At 54.9% G+C, this 19,590-nt stretch overlaps 1 protein-coding gene across 2 annotated transcripts in view; it reads right to left on the bottom strand.

The window, feature by feature from the left end:
* Window positions 1–19,590, bottom strand: part of SPTB (spectrin beta, erythrocytic) — a 137,648-nt gene that overhangs the window by 12,043 nt on the left and 106,015 nt on the right. For both annotated transcript variants that reach the window (XM_010383706.2, XM_010383705.2), the window contains 10 exons: window positions 17,057–17,335; window positions 16,331–16,461; window positions 15,159–15,363; window positions 14,520–14,894; window positions 12,826–13,070; window positions 11,531–11,669; window positions 11,003–11,087; window positions 9,620–9,816; window positions 9,268–9,317; window positions 8,691–8,766 (listed from right to left, as the gene is read on the bottom strand). In XM_010383706.2, the coding sequence (XP_010382008.1) occupies window positions 8,691–8,766; window positions 9,268–9,317; window positions 9,620–9,816; window positions 11,003–11,087; window positions 11,531–11,669; window positions 12,826–13,070; window positions 14,520–14,894; window positions 15,159–15,363; window positions 16,331–16,461; window positions 17,057–17,335 (1,782 nt within the window). The remainder of the gene's footprint in view (window positions 1–8,690; window positions 8,767–9,267; window positions 9,318–9,619; window positions 9,817–11,002; window positions 11,088–11,530; window positions 11,670–12,825; window positions 13,071–14,519; window positions 14,895–15,158; window positions 15,364–16,330; window positions 16,462–17,056; window positions 17,336–19,590) is intronic.

The raw sequence follows: 19,590 nt of genomic DNA, 5'->3' as shown, positions 1-19,590 counted from the left end.
GCAGAAGTGGCCTGAGGCCCTGCCTCAATGCTTGGAGTGGGGCACTGAGGTGCAGGGGCCCCAGAAGCCAAAAGCAGAGGTCCCCAGGTCCGGCCGAAGACAACAGCGTGCTGCTGAGTGGAAGGCTCTGGTAATTCACAAGTGGATTTTACAAAGACCTCACAACTTTGTCAAGAAAAGACTTTGAGGAAGATTGTATGTAGATATATATCCAAGAGGTCAAATCCTTTTCTGAAGCAGGACCATATTTTAAAAAGTTACTCTTGGGGTTCCCATCTGCCCAGGGAAAGTGCTCAAGCAACAGAGAGCAGGCTGGAGGGAGGGCCAGATGCTGCTGGCAGGCTCCTTTCTTGGGGGAGGGGAGGTGTGGGAGCCTGACACAGCCCTGCAAGCATGTGAGTGTGTATGTAAAGATCTTTTGCAATTCATAAGAGATAAGGAATTTCTCTGGGGCCTTTTATTTCTAGCCATGCCTCTGGGAAGGGTATGTAGGTAGAATCAACAATGGGGGCCTTATCAGGGAAGCCGGTGGGGGAGGCTGGGGATGGGGTAGATGAAGCTCATGTGAGAAAAGAGATTCTCAGAATTCTAAAGCTGGAAAGAGGCCTTGGGGTCATGGGATTCAGCCCTTCCTATCTCAGATAGGAAAACTGGGTTCCGGAAAAGCTCAGTGATGGCTGAGATTAGAGCACACAGCAAGTTTTAGTAGCAGAGCTGGGGCAAGAATTCATGGCCCTGCTTCCCTATCCACACAATGCCTCTCAAATTGGAAAGGGTACCACAGGTGGTGCAGGAAGGCAGGGAGCCAAGTAGCTGGGCAGGGACCCACCCATGACCCCCTGGCTGCGAACCTGCAGTGGGAGGCCTGTGGTCCTGTTGGCTCAGCCCTGCATCTTTCTAGGCCACATCCATCAAGGACCTCCCAGCCGATCAGCTGAACCATCCACCCATGCCAACTGCGGGCCCTGGGTCAGGCTAGCAGCGTGCTTTGGCAGGAGGACCCACCTCCCCTGAGCCTCAGGGCTAATAAGAGGGGATGAGGTGAGGGTTCTCCGGCTGTCCCCCTGTAAGTAGGCCATGGTCTTAGGTGGGGACTGCTTTGACTGACAGGAGGCGGGATCTAGGGACAGAAAGCACCAGGAGAGGCAACGCTGGCTACTCATGTGGCTGAGGTGTGACTGAGGGACCGGCAGGTTCTACCCAAAGGCGCCACGTATGGAGGAGCTGATCTGAGATTCCCTTCCAACTCTGTGCTGTAAGGCAGGGGCTGCTGCTGGAGTCCTTAGGTCATCAGGAAGATGCAGATTCCACCTGCACCACTGAGGGCTGTCACCCACCAGAGCAGGGGACACTCTGAAGGAGGAGAGTCTGCTGCTTGGAAGAAATTCTGGGTGTCCAGCTGGGGGCAGCAAGGGAGTCTAGACCATAAGTGGAGGTGAAGGAGACTTGGGGAGCAGGCTGAATAAGGGAAGGCACTACCTTTAGTCCTCTGGTTTGGGGAATAGGTAGGGGGAAGTGTCTCAGCTGTGTGTACTGGCTGTGGGATCGTGATGTCAGAGGAGGGCAGGGGACAGGCAGCATTGGTTGCTGGTTGACAGGGATCAGTGGAAAAGAGGGTACAGCCCTTTTGGGGCCTCACAGGATTGTAGTCAAACCAACAGGGAGAGGCCGCAGGCTCCCAATGGGTGGGGGATGACCATCTCCGGGTCTTTGCAGTCTTGCAAAGTCAAGCAGAAGTCTGTGTAAGCTTGACTTTTTAGGGTCCTGCCTTGCTAGGAAACTGGCTTGGGTGGGGGAGGTAGGGGGTTGGGGTCTCCACAGAGGATGTGCAAAACAGGCCAGAGACATGGGCAGATGGGTAAACGTCTTCTCTGGGCCAAAGGAGGTGAAGGTGTATGTCCAAGCTCAGCCAGCAGGTGGCGCAGGGGACTGCACACAGACGACAAACTCCTCAGGCTCCCAGGAGAAACACAACCTGGCTGGGGACCACAGGGTCTTTCAGAGGTTCTGAAGATGCTCAGCGAACCCGGATGCATTTACAAGCAAAGAACACAGGCGACAATGTCTCTCTAAAGGTAACGCCAATGAGAACTAGAGCCTGAGGATGCACCCCAGAAACAGACTGACTGCAGCAATGGGATGCATCGTGCCATGACTGAATTCGTATTAGAATTCACGTGCTTTTAAGAGATGAAGGACTGAGGTGGGGGATGGAGAAAAATGAAGGGACTTAAATGATCACCTACTAGGTGCCAGCTGCTCTACCTACATCGTCTCTTCCAATCCTCCCAGCCTCTCTACAAGGCAGGTAGTTGTTATCCCCTGTGTTACAGATGAGGGAAACTGGGGGTCATAGAGAATGAGTGACCTGTCCATAGTCATACATTAGTGAAGAATGTTGAAGATGCAGGTCTGTCTGGCACCAAACTCTGTGTTCTTACTAAATCCTGCTGCAAGAGGGGAGACCTGTATCCTCACTCCAGAGGAAAGCACCTGTGCGATGGGGTTTGCAGTCTAAATGAGATGACCTTGGCTTACGCAAAACACATGGCTGATTGACAGAGGCAGCATAATCATGCCAGAGCTGGAAGAGGGGCTTGGGGCCAAACAAGACCTCCTGCTAGATGCCTTAAGCAACCAAAGAGTGCTGGTGATTGTGGGGTGCAGGGAGCAGGCAGCTAAGAAGTGGCTCTGGCAGCCAAGAAGTGTTGCCCTCGCCCACTGTCTGATGTCTCAGCTCTTGTCCTCTGGGTGAGAAGGGCTGTCACTGGGTGGGTTGGAAAGGCTGTTCAGAAGACAGTTGTTTGCAAGAGAAGAAAAAGAAATGGTTTGTTGAGCTGAGGGCAGCCAAAGAGATGAAGAGATGGCAACTTACGGTGGGCAGAGACAGATGCCTTAAAGGAGAAAGCAGAGGCTGTTGCTGAACAGGGGGAAAGAACCAGGGCGGGAAGCTGAGGCTGGGATGCATGGTGAGGAGTCCCCTGGATTGCAGGCCAAGGGATGGGGAGGGGGTCTTATGAGAAGTTGCGTAGGAAAGCAGTCCAGTGCAACACCGCACCCCAGAGTCCAGCTGTCTGAGGTGGCAACTGGGGGGCCTGGCCAAGATGACAGGAAGGGATGTAGCGCAGAAGGGCACCCGGTAAAGCAAATGGAGGGGAAGCGGAATGGCAGTGTGCAGGGGAGGAGAAACCTGGTCCACTGTCACCAGGGTGTGAGAAGAGAATGAATGAGGCTTCCTCAGGAGCTGTCTTCACCATGCTCACCACCTGTGTGACCTCTTCAGGTCCCTGCCCTGGAGGAGCTGATGGCTGCTTAGTCGCTCAGTGGTCCTGAGCCAGCCACTCAGCATTGAAAGACTAGAGAGAGCTAGAAGACACTGACTCCCCCATCGATATCTGCCACCCAGTGGTCATGTCATCCGCTTCAAACCCATTTCTGAGATGCCTCCAATGTTAACTGAGTCTCATCCTGAGGCCATCAGTATCTAGGATGTTCTGAAACACAGCCTGAAAGAAAGAATTTAGGAAGAGTCTTTAGAGCAGAGGAGCCAGGAATATTAAATCTGACGACAGCAAAGAGAAAGGGACATGCCCAGCAGCGGGCAGGTGTCCAGAAAGAGCCTACAGCAGGTTCCTCCAGGGAGACAGGCGCAGTGCCAGAGCGTAGGCAGACACACCCCTGCCACACTGACTCAGGCGTACTGGGTAGACAGGAACACGCCCAGGTTTTGGGGAAAACTGACATTATTTCCAGCTGGGTCTGCCCATTACCAACAAACATAAGATTTGCATTCGCTGCAAAATGTCTGAAAGAGTAGCAGGAGGAGAAGGAAAGACTGGGAGAGCTTGTTCAGGCGAGAAGAAACACAGCTGCTGTTTCCACACCCACATCTCTTCCATCCAAGGACGTCAGAGCTCCACCGCTGGCCGCTGATTAAAGCTCCTGGCTGCCGGCCAGGGAGGCTGCTGCTGGGGGAGGTGCCCAGGTTGCCAAAGGGCAGCAGCAGCTGGAGCTAGCCAGCCAGACACCGGCCAAGAGGTGGTCCTGGCTGCAAGTCCAGTACCTGCTCAGCCCCTCATGTTCGTAAGTGCTGGTTACTTCCCTGAAGCCACATGAACCTTTAAATCTATGGGAATGGAGAAGCAAGGGACCTAGGCTGAACATGGACCTCAGCTTCCATGTTCAGCCCTAGTGAGATGCTCAGGCCCTTTCTCCAGGGTCGCTGGCTGCACAGGCGGTGCTGGAAGGCCTTGTGCAAGAAGGGCATCTGTGAGCTGCCCTTGGGGAAGACAGCTTTCCCTGACTTCCTGATGAGAAGGCTGATCATGAGGGGCACCCAGCATCTGCTTTCTGGAGTGGCCTGGCATCCCGGGGTCCCTCTGCGCTACAGCCTGGATCTAGCCTTGGGGCTTGGAGGCAGGCAGGGTATGTTTATCCCACACAGTGAGCCCTAGCAAAGGTGATTAGGAGCACCAATCCCTTTCAGGGACGTCACACATGGCGTCACCGCAGCCCTGCTGAGGGAGTTCTCAGAGCAGTTCCCGCTTCACTTCCCAAAACCAGAATCAGGCTCAAGGGACAGGAAGATGCGCAGGGCTGTGCACTGGGGACCTTTAGCCTGGGGGGACTTGCAGCATCTTCAGTACCATTTCTTCTCCATGCAATCCACCTCCTTCTCTCCCAGGAGAAAGCAGCCTCTCACCACACGTTACACTGGGGCTTCTGAGGCACCCTGAGCCCGGGAGGTGGGGGATGCTCAGCAGGACCCCCAAGTCCTTCCCAGGGCCACAGCCCCAGGTGAACAGGAGGTGCTCAGTCTTGAGCAGGTCTGCCTATTCACTGCCAAGGGTTTCCTGGCAGACCTAGGCCTCCTTCAGGGCACTATCCTGGTGGTGCAGCCCCACCTCTACTCCCCCACAGGGACAAAGGCAAACACCCTAGCCCTTTACTTCTTCTTTCCCATCTCCCGTCTTACACCAGTGGGTACCTGAGACCAGCTGGGTACCATAGAACTAAGCACCAGGCAAGAGGAAAGTGGTGAAAACTACTTCTCCCAGCCCCTCCCTATAATTTGCTAAATTGCTGACATACAGGAATGTTCCAGACTTTCGGTAATTCTCCAGAGAAGGCTTTATAAGAGCATGGAGACTCAGGGGATTAGGTGGTTTATCTAAAATCATGCAGGAAGTTTCCAACAGAATTGAGGACTAGAACCCAGATGTCCTGACTTCCCCTCCAGCAGTTTTGTCTTTTGTGAGTGAGGTCTCGTTTTTTCTGCCTGGCCTCCTATGCACTTACCTTTATGAACGTATTGGCCTTTACCAGAACATGCTCTAATGTGAAAAGGCAAGAGGTGAGGGAAGGTGGTGGGACCGTGCAGTGATGTGCTTGAGAAAGAGGCTGATGTGTGGGATGGCAGCTCCAGTCACCATGTGCACACACACGCAGGGAAGGGGAGGACTGGGGAGGGGTGCCGACCTGTGGTGTGCAGCTGTCCAGACAGGAGCAGGGGTGCCTGGTCCACTCCCATCAGTTCCCCCCAGCAGGAAGCCGACATGCACAGTGAGGGGTTGTACATGAAGCAACACCGCATGGATCTATTCTATAGGGCACTGACACCAGACCACACACAGAGGACCAGCAGGAGAGCCACCGTCCCCCAGGCCTATCCCAGAGGGGAGGCGCAGCCATTGGTCATCCCTCCCTGGGAGAGGCCTGCGGTTCTGTGAAGGGGTAGTCCTGGGCAGGCTGGAGGGACCGGCCGCTGGGCTTTCGAGGACTCTTCCAGAGCCAGGTTGGGCTTTCCCAACAGGCTGTGTCCTCCTCTTTCTCGCATCGAATGTGGATGGGGTATTAGGAGGGCCTAATACCTCTGAGGTTCATGGATCCCCATGAAAACTTAACAAAGGGCTCAGAAGATAGCAGCAGCAGGAACTCTGTGCATGAGGCCTTGGGTCTGGTGTTGAGTCACCATCTGGTTTCTTTCTGGCACCGGGCACAGTCCAGTCTTCCCATCTGCTGGAGTGGCTGGCTCTCCGGAAGGGGTCTCAAATGTGGGCTCACTCCTTCCCCCAAAGAGATCATCAGGTCCAAACAGGTTTTATTCCCCCCAACTCGGTGACATTCAGGTGTTGGCTGGAGGCGGCTCTGATGCACAAGTAATTACATTTGCACGGACACACATGACACAGACAATGGATGGAGTCGCTGTGGTGCTCACAGAGGAGCCCGCACACCGGGACACTGCCACATGCAGACACACAGGGACGCACGGCAGAAGCAGGCGGGGGCAGGGCGCAGGGACGGCCCCAGCCCGTGTCCGCAGTCTATGCTGGGCCCCCAAAGTTTGCTCTCCTTCCGGCAGGGGCTGTTGCTGGGAAAAAGGGGCTGGGACGCAGTCCACCACAGACAGGGAAGCGAGACCCCACATGTGACGCCGGGAGCTTCAGAGGGAACTTCTGGGAGAGACCCTTCAGCAGGAGCCCAGCAGTGCCCTCTGCTGGGCATGGTGGGCTGGTGCAGCTATGAAAGGGAGGCCTCTGGCCAGGCTGGAGGCCACAGAGGAATGTGGGGGGAGGGGGAACGGGGGGAGGGGGAGTTGGGGAGGGCATCTCCCTCAGATGGTGAGAAGGGTTGAAAAAGGGAGGACTCACTGTTCGTACATGTTTCTGGGGGTGACTGGTGTACCAGAAACTTCCATCTGGAATGCCTGTCTTCCTAACCTCACCCCCAGGTTCAGGCAGGCTCACTGGGCACCTGGAGAGGTAGGCTGCAGGAAGGATCTGTGGCTCCCTTGACCCCCAGTGCAGCCTGCCACAGCGGGGACATGCAGGGGGAAGCCATGCAAGCCGTGTGCTGAATTCTTGCTTTCTTCCCGGTCAGCTGCTCCCCAGAGCAGTTCCCTAAGCCTGGGTGACAGCCTCCCAACCTCCCTGCACAGACCCCATGGGGTCCTAAGGGGCCTGCTCCAGGTAAGGTTCTGAGGTACATGCCCTAGGCCTCTGGTAGCTGCTGTCTTGGGCTCTCCCTGTCCCTTGAGCCAGGCCTTTGGCTCATCCTCCTTTCCTATAAGTTGGGGGGATGACCCCTGTTACTCAAAGCCCTGGGATTCTCCTCAATTTTGCAGACTTCCTTCAAGTCTGTTCTTGTCCCAGAACCAGCTCCATATCCAGACTCACTGACCCACAGGCCTCAGGCGAGGTCGGTGGAAAGAGGAGAGGGCTCTGCATAGGGGGAAGGAATAGCCTACAAGGATGGGCACCCCCACTTCACCACCGAAGATGTCCGCAGTGGGGCAGGTGGGATGGGACAGTCGAGTGGTGTGTCTGTGTGTGAGTGCGGGTGTGCGTATGGGGGGGTGTGATGTGTGTGCGCGTGTGTGTGTGGGGGGGTTGTGGTGTGTGCATGTGGGGGTGTGTGGGGGGTGTGATGTGTGTACGAGTGTGTGGATGTGTATGGGTGTGGTGTGTATGAGTGTGTGTGTGTGTGTGTGTGGGGGTGTGGTATAGTGTGCATGTGGGTGGGTGTGGTGTGTGCATATGTGTATGTGCGTGTAGGTGTGAGTGGATGTGTGGGGGTGTGGTATGAGCATGTGCGTGTGTGGGTGGGAGTGTGGATGTGTGTGTGGGGTGTGGTGTGTGTGTATGAGTGTGTATGTTTGTGTATGAGTGTGTGTGGGGGTGTGGTGTGTGTGTATGAGTGTGTGGGGGGTGTGGTGTGTGTATGAGTGTGTATGGGGGTGTGGTGTGTATGTGTACGTGTGTGGGGTGTGAGTGTAGATGTGTGTGTGGGGTGTGGGTGTGAGTGTGGATGTGTGTGTGTGGGAGTGCGATGTACATATGTGTGCCTGTGTGTGGGGGTGTGGTGTGTGTGTATGAGTGTGTATGTGTGTGGGGGTGTGAGTGTAGATGTGTATGGGGTGTGGTGTGTGTATGAGTGTATATGTGTGTGGGTGTGAGTGTGGATGTGTGTGGGGGTGTGGTTGTGTATGAGTATGTACGTGTGTGTGGGTGTGAGTGTGGATGTGTGTGGGGGTGTGGTGTGTATGAGTGTATACGTGTGTGGGTGTGAATGTGGATATGTGTGTGGGGTGTGGGGTGTGTGTATGAGCGTGTACGTGTGTGTGAGGGTGTGTGTTGCGTGTGCATGTGGGTGGGTATGGTGTGTGCATATATGCATGAGTATGTGGGTGTGTGGTTGTGCGTGAGGTGTGTATGGGGGTGTGGTGAGTGTGCGTGTGTATTTGTGTGCGAATGCATGTGTGTGTGCGTGTGCATGTGTGTAGGTGTGGGTGCAGGGGTGAGTACTGCCTAGAGGAAGGAGTTGGAAAGTGGAAAGGACGGTACAGAAATGCACTAATCATCTCTGGCTAGTGTTTCCCCTCATGTAAATGGTGATATATTTATACAATAAAATTTATTAGATAAAACCAAACTAATAACGTCATGTCACTGGCTGGCCTGTTTCCTCTGTGCTGAGGGGAGGAGTGGAGGAGGCCAGTACTCTCATGCAGAACACCTGAATGAGGAGGTAGCCTGCTCTGCTGGGAGGTGGCTGCAGGGATGTGGGCAGGATGGAGGGCGGGGCTGCGCCAGCTCATCTCGCCTTCACCTGGGCTGAGCCTAGTAGGGGTGAGAGGGCTCTGGCTGCAGTGACTCCCAGGAACTAGACAAACGAGACCAGAGACTGACCGGGGACGTTCTCTCAGTGGCCGCATGGTGAGAAACCGGAGCCTCCCCTGCTGTCTCGCCTTCCTCCTCTTGAGGCCTAAGGAAGACACAGTCTCTCTTTAAAAACAAGCACCCCTCTGAGGCCAGTGCCTCCTGCAAGGCCTGACTTTTCACCCACGCCCACAGGAAGCAAGCTCCAAATAGCTCCCCATCCAGTCAGCCCGCAGTCTGGACAGTGCTGGGCAAGGAGCCGCCCAGAGACTTCTTTGGAGAAGCCAAGGCAGATTCTTCAGAAGGGAGCCAGGTTCCAGGCAGCACAGGCTGTGGGGCCCCGTGTTCAGGTGGCTCCAAGGCAGGGCCTCACCTGGCTCCACTGCTCCCAGCCCCCTCCTCCTGCACCAGGCCTTCAGCCCGCCCGTGACTGGGGAAGCAAAAGCTCCTCTGCCCTCATGCTCAGGCACTCTGGGCCTTCCTGAAAAGGGTGCCCACTGTGAGACGTCAAATGCAACTGGTCCCAGTGTCAGGTTTCTGATGAAAGTCACCCCCTACTCCCACTTGGCAGAACACTCAGCTCCCTGGACACATGGCCACCACTCACCCAGTCTCCTCTGTGGGTCTCTCTGCAATCTGGCGTTCTTTCAGCTCAAGCTAGAGGAGGAGAAGGCCCAGGGGTCAGAGCAGCCACAGAGGCGAGTTGTGTTCTCAGAAGACCTCCCTCTGGACGTGGCCCTGCACCCCCACACGCCCTGGCATTCATTCCTTCTATAGTCAGCCCCTTCTGTCCTTTGCATTCGGAGGTCAGTACTTCCTGCCACTTGTCTTTCCTTCCCATTGTCCCTGCTGGCCAAGCCTGTCACACCATTCTAAGTACCTAACAACTGGCCTGGAGTTCTTGACATGAGGGCATAGCTGCCACCCTCCTGAGCCTCCCAGCACTGTTCCCTGCTCACCGTGGTAGGCTTCTCCAGGGCGGCAAAGCGCTCTGCCCAGCTGGCCGTGGACTTCTCAAAAGCCTCGTGCCTCTTGATGAGCTTCTCCACACTGTCCACTGTGTGTCCAAAGTCCCCGCTGGCCAGGTAGGGCTCCTGGGCGATCAGCCACGCCTCAGCCACAGAGGCATCCCTCGAGAACTGGCACACCTCCAGCACTGCCAGGGAAAACAGGACACAGACCCCCCCACAAGGCCCAGGGCCTGTTAGCACCCAACTGTTCACTCCTGATTAGGGCCAGTGGTCAGGCTGGTGGCCTGAATAGGTGTCCCTAAACCACATGGATACCCTTGCTGCCTGCAGCCACCCCATTCCACACTGGGCCCCTAACCTAGCTTCACAATGGTTATACGTTTTTAGAGAGAGGGCTTCAATCTGTCACCCAGGTTGGAGTGCAGTGATGTGATTATGGCTCATGGCAGCCTCAGCCTCCTGGGTTCAAGTGATCCTCCCATCTCAGCCTCCCAGGTGGCTGGGACTATAGGTGTGCACCATCACACCCAACTAATTTTTGTTGTTGTTGTAGATAGGGTCTCCCTATGTTGCCCAGGCTAGTCTCAAACTCCTGAGCTCAAGCAATCCTCCTGCCTTGGCCTCCCAAAGTGCTGGGATTATAGACATCACCCACCATGCTTGGCCCAATAGTTATATTTTTTAAACTGTACTTTTCACTAATTACAACTCTATTTTGAAAACAAAATGTATTTTAGATGTCTCTGAGAAGGAGTCTTCTGCCTTGAACATTCTTCCCAGCCCTTGGCTGTCTCACATGATGCTGGATGAGTGGCCAGAGGACCAGTTGGTCCTTCTTGGCTCACAACTCCTCCTTGAGTGGTGGCTTTTCCCCACCTCTCATCAGCACTCAGCTGAAGGAGGAAGAGCCCCTTCTACGCTTGATATTCCTCAGGAGGAATGTCTGGGATTCATGAGAGCCTTACCCCAACCCCTCCCCCAGACCCCAACCCCTCCCCCAACTCTCAACCCCTCCCCCAGACCCCAACCCCTCCCCCAACCCTCAACCCCTCCCTTAGGCCCACAACCCCTCTCCCAGGCCATAGCTCTGCAGGCATACCAGCCTGGGCATGAGGCTGGGGGCAAGTGGGGCAGAGGATGGGCAGGGAGTGGGTGCACGCTGCTTGGTTAGAGGCTTCCAGCAGTGTGTCCACTCCAGCCTTCTGCCTGGACGGCTGAGCCCCCTGGCCCCAGAGCTTTGCTGAAGAGCAGTGCTGTGGGGGGCTTCTCTCTAGACAGTAGTGAAAATCCACCCATGGTGGCACCTCCCTATTCCCCTACTCCAGCGGGGGTACTCCTGCCCCCGGGCCCTGCCTCTGGGGCTCTACTCACACATGCGGAGCCGCTCCCCGCGGGCCTCCCACTTCTCATTCATCTCTTTCCTCCTGGACATCACCTGCTGCAGTTTCTCACGGATCTACGGGGAGCAAAGGGAGAAAAGCTCAGGCTTGGCAAACCCTTCCCCATCTGAGGCAGTGTACAGATGGGTCCTGCAAAGAATGCCAGGTTTGGTCCTACAGTCCTGGCTTCAAGTCTTGGCCCAGCTACTTGCCAGCTGTGCGGCCTGGGGCACGTTACTTAACCTCTCTGAGGCCCATGCGCCTCTCCTATTAAAGGAGGTCACCAACTCCAAAGTGTGTGCACCTGTGGGTGTTAGGTAGGTTATGAGCCTGCTCTCCTTTACTGAGTGGCCAGCTCCTTAAGGCAGGGAGTGTACTTGCTGGGGCTGCAATCCCCTGGGCCTGTGTGTAGCCCTGATCTCTATGAGTGAGAGCAAGACAAGCTCCTCAGAAAAGCTGTAGCTCTCAGCTCCCTCCCAGGAGGCTGCCTGGCTCGCCTCCATCCCTGCAGTCCCCTCACCTCCTCTGAGGCCTGGTGCTGCCGCTGCAGCAGGGACTCGCCAAGCTCCAGGCAGGCACTGAAGTTCTTGCTCCGCGTTTCAATCTCTGCATTGATGCCCTGGTGATACTTCATGAGCAATTCCACAGAGGAGACATCCCTGCGGGACAGGAGGACAAGGGAAGAAGGGAACTCTGGGTTATTCTGGCCTGCCTCTGTGTCCCAACAAGAGGGGCCCACCTCCCCGTGCCCGTGGGAGTCAGACCCTGCTCCCTCCTCTCTCTCTGGCCAGCCAGGGGGTCCTCTGCCAGCCCAGCCCCAGCAGGAACACAGATGCCCTAGTATCTCCCATTTCTCAGTGGTCAGAGCATGGGCAGTGGGTACAGAAATCCCCAAAGAAGCCTGGGAATATTACTGGGCAATAAAAAGGAATAGGGAACTGACTGATGCTACAACATGGATGCATCTTGAAAACATTATACGAAGGGAAAGAAGTCAGTCACAAAAGACCACATATTGTGTGATTCCATTTATATGAAATGTCCAGCATAGGCAAATCTAGAGAGATAGAAAGTCATGTAGTGGTTTCCAGGGACTGGGAAGAGAGGGGAATGGGGAGTGACTGCTAATAGGGACGGAGTAATGAAAATCTTCTAACCTTAGATTGTGGGGATAGTTGTGTAACAGCGAATATATTAAAAACCATTGAATGATACACCCTAAATGGAAGAAGTGTGGTACGGGAGTTATATCTCTATAAGAATGTTAAAAGTAAGACCATCAGGACAGACACCGTAGGGGCAGAAGGATGGAGATGGATCAGCAATAACTGATGAAGTTGCACAGACTGGGGCGAGTGGTCTGATCTCTGCAGGGGCTCTCACTGCCCACATGCCTGACTCCTCCTCTCATGGACAATGAGCTTCTTCCTGAGTTTCGGGTGAAGGGCCCCCTCACATCCCAGGGCTAGGAGAAGAATGCGCAGTCTTAGACCTGCCCAGCTTTGGACATGTGAGTTGCTTATTTTCACTGACAGCCATGGTCACTGTGCCCATTGGAGAACCTGAATGACAGATGTCTCTTTCTCTACACCCAGGACTCTCCTGACTCTGAAACGATTGATCCTCCCAGTGGAAGCTGAGCCAGGCCATTTCTGCCTGGATCCAGCCTCAGGCCTCAAGTGTCCCCCAGGGATTTTCACAGACCAATAGTCCAGGACTGTCCCTCCAGGGACGAGCCCCAGTGCAGCACCCTGGTTGGCCGGGATCCTCTAGCCTGGAGAGGAGCTGCCTCTGCCTCAAGGATGCTCCCCTCACCTGGGCCTCTCCTGGGTCTCGATCTGCCGGATGATGCTCTCCATCCAGGAGAGGAGGTCACGGGCCATGCTGAAGAAGCGGAATTTATCTGCCGTGTCCACTAGCTGGGTCCGGCGCCCGGCACAGGCATCGAGCAGCGCCTGCCACATGGCAGACACCTCCTGCTCCTTGTTCTGGATGGCCTCTGCCTTCTCTCCAGCATATGCTGTCTGCAGACGGGTGGCCACGTCCTGGAACTGCTGCACCTGTGGTCAGGCAAAACCAGACATTGTTCCCTGGACATTGCTCCCTAGGTGCTGTGGTCCTAGGACTGGAAGGGCAGCTACATTCTCCTGGCCTGCCAACTCAGGGCACTGCTGGAAGGTAGGATCTTCAGCCTCCACCCAGGGGGTGCTATAGGAGAAGGCTCCTTGCTTTGACACTTCTGCCTACCCAAGATACCTCTTGAACTTTGTGAAGGTTTGGGAGTGAGAGGAACTCCATGCCCTTTGATCTCCTCAACAGTACACTAATGAGAGGAACTACGTACCAGGCACTGTTGTAAACACTTTCGATTGATGAACTCTCTTCCAACTAACCCATGAAGGAGGTACTATTGCTATTGCTATTTTTGAGATGGGGAAAACGAGGCACAGGGAAGCTAAGTAACTGGTCCAGGGTCCCTCACACTAGTAAAGGGCTACAGTTGGGATTTGCACCGTGCTCCTGAGTCCCCATTCTTAACCACTCTGTGTGCTGCTTCTCCAAGGAAGGGGTTGCACCAGATCCCCTGATTGAGGTTGGCCCCGGAGACAGTGAAACCTCACTCCTAAGACCTCAGTAGGGCTACACCTATCTCAGGGGCCCTGGCATCCCCAAATGCAACAGCCACACCCCAGGCCCTCCACTCCAGCTGGAGGACACATCCCTAAGAGGTCCGCTTTTGGATGAACCAGGGGCCCAGCCTACCCTGGTGTTCTGTCCCCAACCCCCGCTGGGCTGACCTGGGATTGCACAGCCAGCTTACCTCTCCCTGCTGCACTGGAAGCTGGGGGAGCCCTCAGTAACAGGGGCCACCTTGCATTTGCCCTTTCTATCACACCAAGCTCTGGGGGACCCTAGGGATCTGCAGAGGGCAGAAATGACAGGGGCTTTGCCAGGGAAGGCAGGGGTCTGAACAGTAGAACTTGGGGGCTCTGCAGCTCCCATGTGGAAAGGTTGAAGTGCCTGGTGGCTAAGTGTGTGGGGTCTATAGCTAGACTGCCAGGGTCTGAGCCCTGGCTCTACTGTGTACCCACATGTTCCTGGGAAACTTATGGGCCCTCTACCCCTCCCTTTTCTCATCTACAAAGTGCAGGGAATATTAGCAGCTGCCTCAGAGGACGGCCCTGAGGGTCCAATGGCTACATACATTGCTCAGAAAAGCCCCTGGTGCTAGAAAAGTGCTGTGCATGTGTTCACTAATAATACTGTACAACTGGAGAAACTGCACTGTATAGTATTATATGCATCGGCCTTTTGTGAGGATTCAGTTTAAAGAACGACTTCTGAAGCTAAGGAACATCTGAAGTTACTGCTCCCTGCCCTGAGCTCCTGGCTGTCTAAGGAGGCGAAACCTCCTGGCATCCATCCTAGTGGTTTCCCCGCTGACAGCCAGGTGGGGACTGACACCTGGGTCTCCTGGAAGTTGGTAGCAGGTGGGTGGCTGAAGGTACCTGGACACCCAGCAGGTGGAGCTCCCGCTCAAAGGCTGTGTGCACCCGGTGGAAGGACTCGGCCGTGCTGGCGTCCAGCCCCACGTCCTCCGGCAGCTCGCGGTGCTTCTCGTCGATGAGGCCCAGGATCTCGGCACCCGTGTAGAAGTAGCGGTGCAGGTCGTAGGAGGCGGCCAGCAGCTGCATACGCGTGTCGATGAGCTCCAGCAGGTCTGCCCACATCTCGTTCAGCCCGTCCTTCCACTCGGCAATGGTGGCCGCCTCGCTGTGGCCCGCGTCGATGAGTCGCTCGATGAAGGCATTCACGTTGTCCACCCGCTCCTGCCCAATCGCCCCGGTCTCCCGGGCAAAGTCCCGGAACTTGTCCCGCAGAAGCTGGGTGTGGGGCAGACAGAAATGTGGTTATGGGGTGCAGAGGGGTTATAGGTGTCACCAGCTTAGGGGAAGACATTCCCAGGCAGTGACTGCAGCACCAGGAGCCACACTCTCACACCTTCCCCAGGGCAGGCCCCATCCGCAGGTCCCACCTCACACTGGGGAAGTCGCATCCTGCACAGCACTCTGTGTGTCTCGGGTGAGGGCTGGCTGCGTCTACTGCATTAGAGAAAGATAAAGACAGCAGGAGCTGTGGCTACTCACAGTCACGTGGTCAAAGTCTTGCCCCATTTCCGGAGAAGAGGCCACCAGCTCCTTTTCTGAAATCCACTGCTCCAGGTCGTCAGTCTCCCGCTTGAGCTGGAACAGGTGGTACATGTTCTCCAGCTTGCGCTTGCGCTCTTCCGCCACGTCCTTCAGCCCTGCATAGTGCTTGTCCACTTGCCCCTGAAGCCTGATGATCTGCTCCCTGGAATTCAAAACCAAGAAGGCCCTCAGAGACAGCAGCCACAAACCCAGAGCAGTGGCTCGGGGGAGCCAACATATGCCGACCACAGCCCCCTGGCAGGGATAGGTAGGGAGTGAAGCTCTGGAGAAATGACAGGGGCTTTGCCGGGGAAGAGCTGGGGAGAGAAGGGGCACACCCTAGCCTCAGTGGATGACACACTGTGTCCTGGAGTTCTGTCCTGGAGGGGTGCTTCCTGCGGTGCCCCTCACTCTGGCAAGCTTACAGGGACAAGTGCAAATGGGGAGTGCCTCCATTGTTCTTCCAGAGAGGCTGGGGGAGCAGCGCTGCCTGAGCAGGGCTCCTGCAGCAACAACTCTGCTCAGCCCTCCAGGGAGGGACAGGACACACTAGGGGCACAGACAGTGTGGGTCCCGGGGAAAATCTGGGTTGGCTGCTGAGGACCCACAGTGGTGGGCACCCTAATGGCAGCTGAGGACAGGGCTGTGGCTGGGGGCAGTGTGTGGTCTGTGGCCCAGTGGGCTCCCATGTATGCAGGATCCACAAAACCTCGCAGCCCAGGTGGGCACAGGTTTCCATCTGCACTCCTACATCGTGGTTCTGTCTGGACTGTGAAGTCCTGCAGACCTTCTGGACCATAAAAAGAAAAGCTAAAGTAGTCTTCAGTGTCCCTTAGCATATTGTAACCCTTTGGAAAATTGGTGCTATCAGGTCACCAAGAGGGTAGTTTTGCTAACCCCTTCTCTTTTCATTTTGCAAACCAGGGCCTTGTTGACCCAGCTGGAAGTGACTCACACAAAACCAAGGCATAAAATGAAATGGGATCCATCACCAGTCCTGTGGCAATTTTCTCCAGCCCTATTAGGGAAAACTGTTTCCATTTTCCTCTTAAATCTGAAGGGACATTGGCTGGTGGGCCCCTGGCTTGATCCCCATCTCCTGACCGAGTCACCCCAGGGGGCACACACACCCCTCAGGGTGGCCTGCAGACAGCAGGCCCTGGGCCCGGCTGGCCAGCTGCTTGATGTTCCGGCCGTAGTCCTCCACCGCACGCTGCTGCCTCAGATGCCGTTTCAGCATCACGATGGCGCCCTCTTCATCCTAGAACGCAGTAGACAGTCAGCGCCAGAGCTCAGCCTGGCCACGATCCCTCCCTTGGCAAGTTGTGCCCCTGCTCCTGGAGGTGCCTTAGGGAGGAGGGGAGCAGGCTTGTGGGACACCCGCAGGAGAGCCGCACATGTTCCCTTCCTGCCTTTCTGATTTCCCAGCAATGCCCGTGCCCTACCTCCCTCTCCAGACTCCCCCGATTTGTATCTGACATATACCCTTCCTTTTGTGCCCTAACCCCTGTCCCCATGAAAACATCATATATCATTCCAGCTTTGAGAGACCCCCACCTGTCACCTCTCACCCCATCTCTTTCATAGCAGTTCACCAGTACAGAATCCATGGCAAAGAAAAGTAGAGAACCCTTGGGTTAGAGCAAACCTAAGTGGGCAAACAGGAGGCACCTGGCTGCAGCGTGTGCCCTGCAGAGGTGTGTCCAAGCAGGCACCAAGGGAGGGCAGGGAGTCTGTGGGTTCCCCCTGGCCTCACTCCTCACACAGTTGGACTCACAAGGCTCCCCACCGACAGCCAACCTCAGCTCTTCCTCTCTGTCTCAGCACCCCGGCTGGTATCCCCTGCCTGAACAGACCTTGGGGATCTCATCAGAGATGACGTAGAGCTCCTGCTCGCCAATCCAGGCCTCAGCCTCGTCCGCATCCAGGTAGTACTGCTGTGCCTCGTTGGCGTCCCTCAGTCGCTGCAGCCTCCCGGCCGCTGCCTCCTGCAGCCTATCCCAGGAGCTCTTCAGGTGTCTCAGGCGCTCCTCGAGGTCCTGGCAGTCGATCTCCGCTGCCTCCACCAGCTGCTGCCCTCTCTGAAGCACATCCTCAACCCGCGGCGTATGGCCCAGAATCTCATTCTGCAGTGTCTGTGGCCAGAAGGAAGAGCTCAGGGCAGGGCCTTCCCACCATGGCTGGGAGGCTGCTTCTGCAGTGGCAGCATAGCTCTGACACCCTTGGTCCCTCTCACCCCCTGTTGCTAGAGCAGAGCAGGTGATGGCGATAAGAACTACCAAGGACCTCTTGCAGGCTGCTAAGCACCTCACGTGCACCATTCTTGCACCCTCAGGTGGCCTGCTGAGATAAGCATGTGGAAACTGGCATGCAGTAGTGAAGTCACTCAGTGGCAGAGCCGGATTTGAACACAGCTCCACCTGACCCGGAAGCCTGTGCTCTTGACTGTCCCCTATCTTCCTATGCTTCAGCAGAGCTTGATTCCTTAGGTGTATGTGTTGGAAGGAAAAGAAAAATGGCCCTTTTGATACCTTGTTCTAACAGCTTTTGGAGGATTTATGCGGGATCATTTATGCAGGATCTGCACAACCTGGCAGCTCAGGTGGGCACAGTTTTCGCCTTCCATCTAAAAGAACAGGTGACAGCAGCCCCTTGTTTACAGTCTCAGCTTTTGTTTCGTTTTTCCCTACTTCTATTTCTCAAATCTTTTGTGAGCTTTGCATTAGTCCCCGTTTGAGCCTTCAGTCACGAACATGGCCTCTTCCTCCCACCCTGGTGGCTGGGTCACCTTTTTATTCAGGACGCCCTGACATGGGCTACTTGCTTTCTGGGTCCTAGAGGCCGGGCTAGCTGCTGCTGGTGTGTGGGCTCCTGAGCTCCATATACCTCGCTACCTGTTTCTTCCCTCTCTATAATTTTCCTGTGACCTTTAAAACTGGAAGGCAGGGGCGAGAGCAGCCCACGTGAGCAGTACAGTGATAGCCAGCATTTGAAATATATACAAAATAACCACATCTACAAGTCACATAACTTGCTGAAATGCATTTGTATACTTTATGCTCAGAATCTCAATTTTTACAATTTCCTGTAGTCTCTGCAATTGCATTCAAACAACCCACGTTTTCAGCTCCATTTGCTTGTTACTCTGAGATCTTAAGACCTTTGCGTGGTGGTCTAAAAATTAATTTCTTTCTTTTTTTTTTAAGATAGGGTCTCACTCCACTCACCCAGGCTGGAGTGCAGTGGCACAATCACAGCTCACTGGGCCTCAACTTCCCAGGCTCAGATGATTCTCCCACCTCAGCCTCCCAAGTAGCTTGGGTTACAGGTATGTACCACCACATCTGGCTAATTTTTTGTATTTTTTGTAGAGATGGGGTTTTGCCATGTTGCCCAGGCTGGTCTCAAACTCCTGGGCTCAGGTGATCCACCCACCTCGGCCTCCCAAAGTGCTGGGATTACAGATGAGCCACTGCACCCAGCCTAAAAACGTATTTCTTTCTTTTTAAGCAATTACTTTCTAGTATCTGTGCAGGGTACTTACGTTTAAAGTCTTCTTCCCTATCTTCATTCATTCAACTACTATGTATTAAGTTCTTTTCTATGTACCAGACCCTGGTCTAGGTAATAGGGACAATATAGAAACAAGAAAAGTGAAAATCCCTGCACTCTAAAGCTTACAACCTGGTAGAGGAAATAGAAGGTAAACATGCAAATAAATGAATAAACAAAGCCTGGGCCTTCCTCCCTGGGGGCTATGAGGAAAAGACAACAGTGGGATGAAGAACGTCTGCTGCGATGTGGCAGGAGCCACTTTAGCTAAGGGAGTCAGGAGGGCCCCTCTGAGGAGACGACACTTGACCATGACATGAATGATGGGAGGGAGGCAGTCACACAGAGAGCTGGAGGTAAGTGTTCCTGGCAAGAGGACTGAACAAGTGCAAAGGTTCTGGGGTGGTCTTGAGCTGGGACTGTCTGAGGCTACAGAGAGGGCAAGAAGAGCTGGAATACTGTGAAGGAGGGCAAAGTGAGAAGAGCTGAGATTCAGAGGAAGGCAGGGGCCATATCAGGCATGGCTGGTTCTTAATCCTGATTGCCCACTGAATGACCCAGGGAAATAGATGCAGCTAGGAGCCTACCCCCAGAGATCCTAATTGATCTGAGGTGGGACCTGGGCATTCACCTGTCTAAAAGTTGCCTAGGTGATTTGAGTGTACAGCCCGGTGTGAGAACTCTTCATGTAGTACCTTGTGGAATGTGTTCTAATTGCAATGAATAGTCCCGAGAGCAGTGGTCCCCAAAGTGGAGTCCTGAACCAGCAGCATCAGCATCACCCAGGATCTTGTTGGAAATGCAAATTATCAGGCTCTACCCGCAGAGCTTGATGCAG

The sequence above is a fragment of the Rhinopithecus roxellana genome, chromosome 5 (assembly GCF_007565055.1).
Source record: "Rhinopithecus roxellana isolate Shanxi Qingling chromosome 5, ASM756505v1, whole genome shotgun sequence".
Lineage (NCBI taxonomy): Eukaryota > Metazoa > Chordata > Mammalia > Primates > Cercopithecidae > Rhinopithecus > Rhinopithecus roxellana.
The sequence above is the reverse complement of the archived record's forward strand: the minus strand, read 5'-3'. Positions and strand labels throughout refer to the sequence as shown.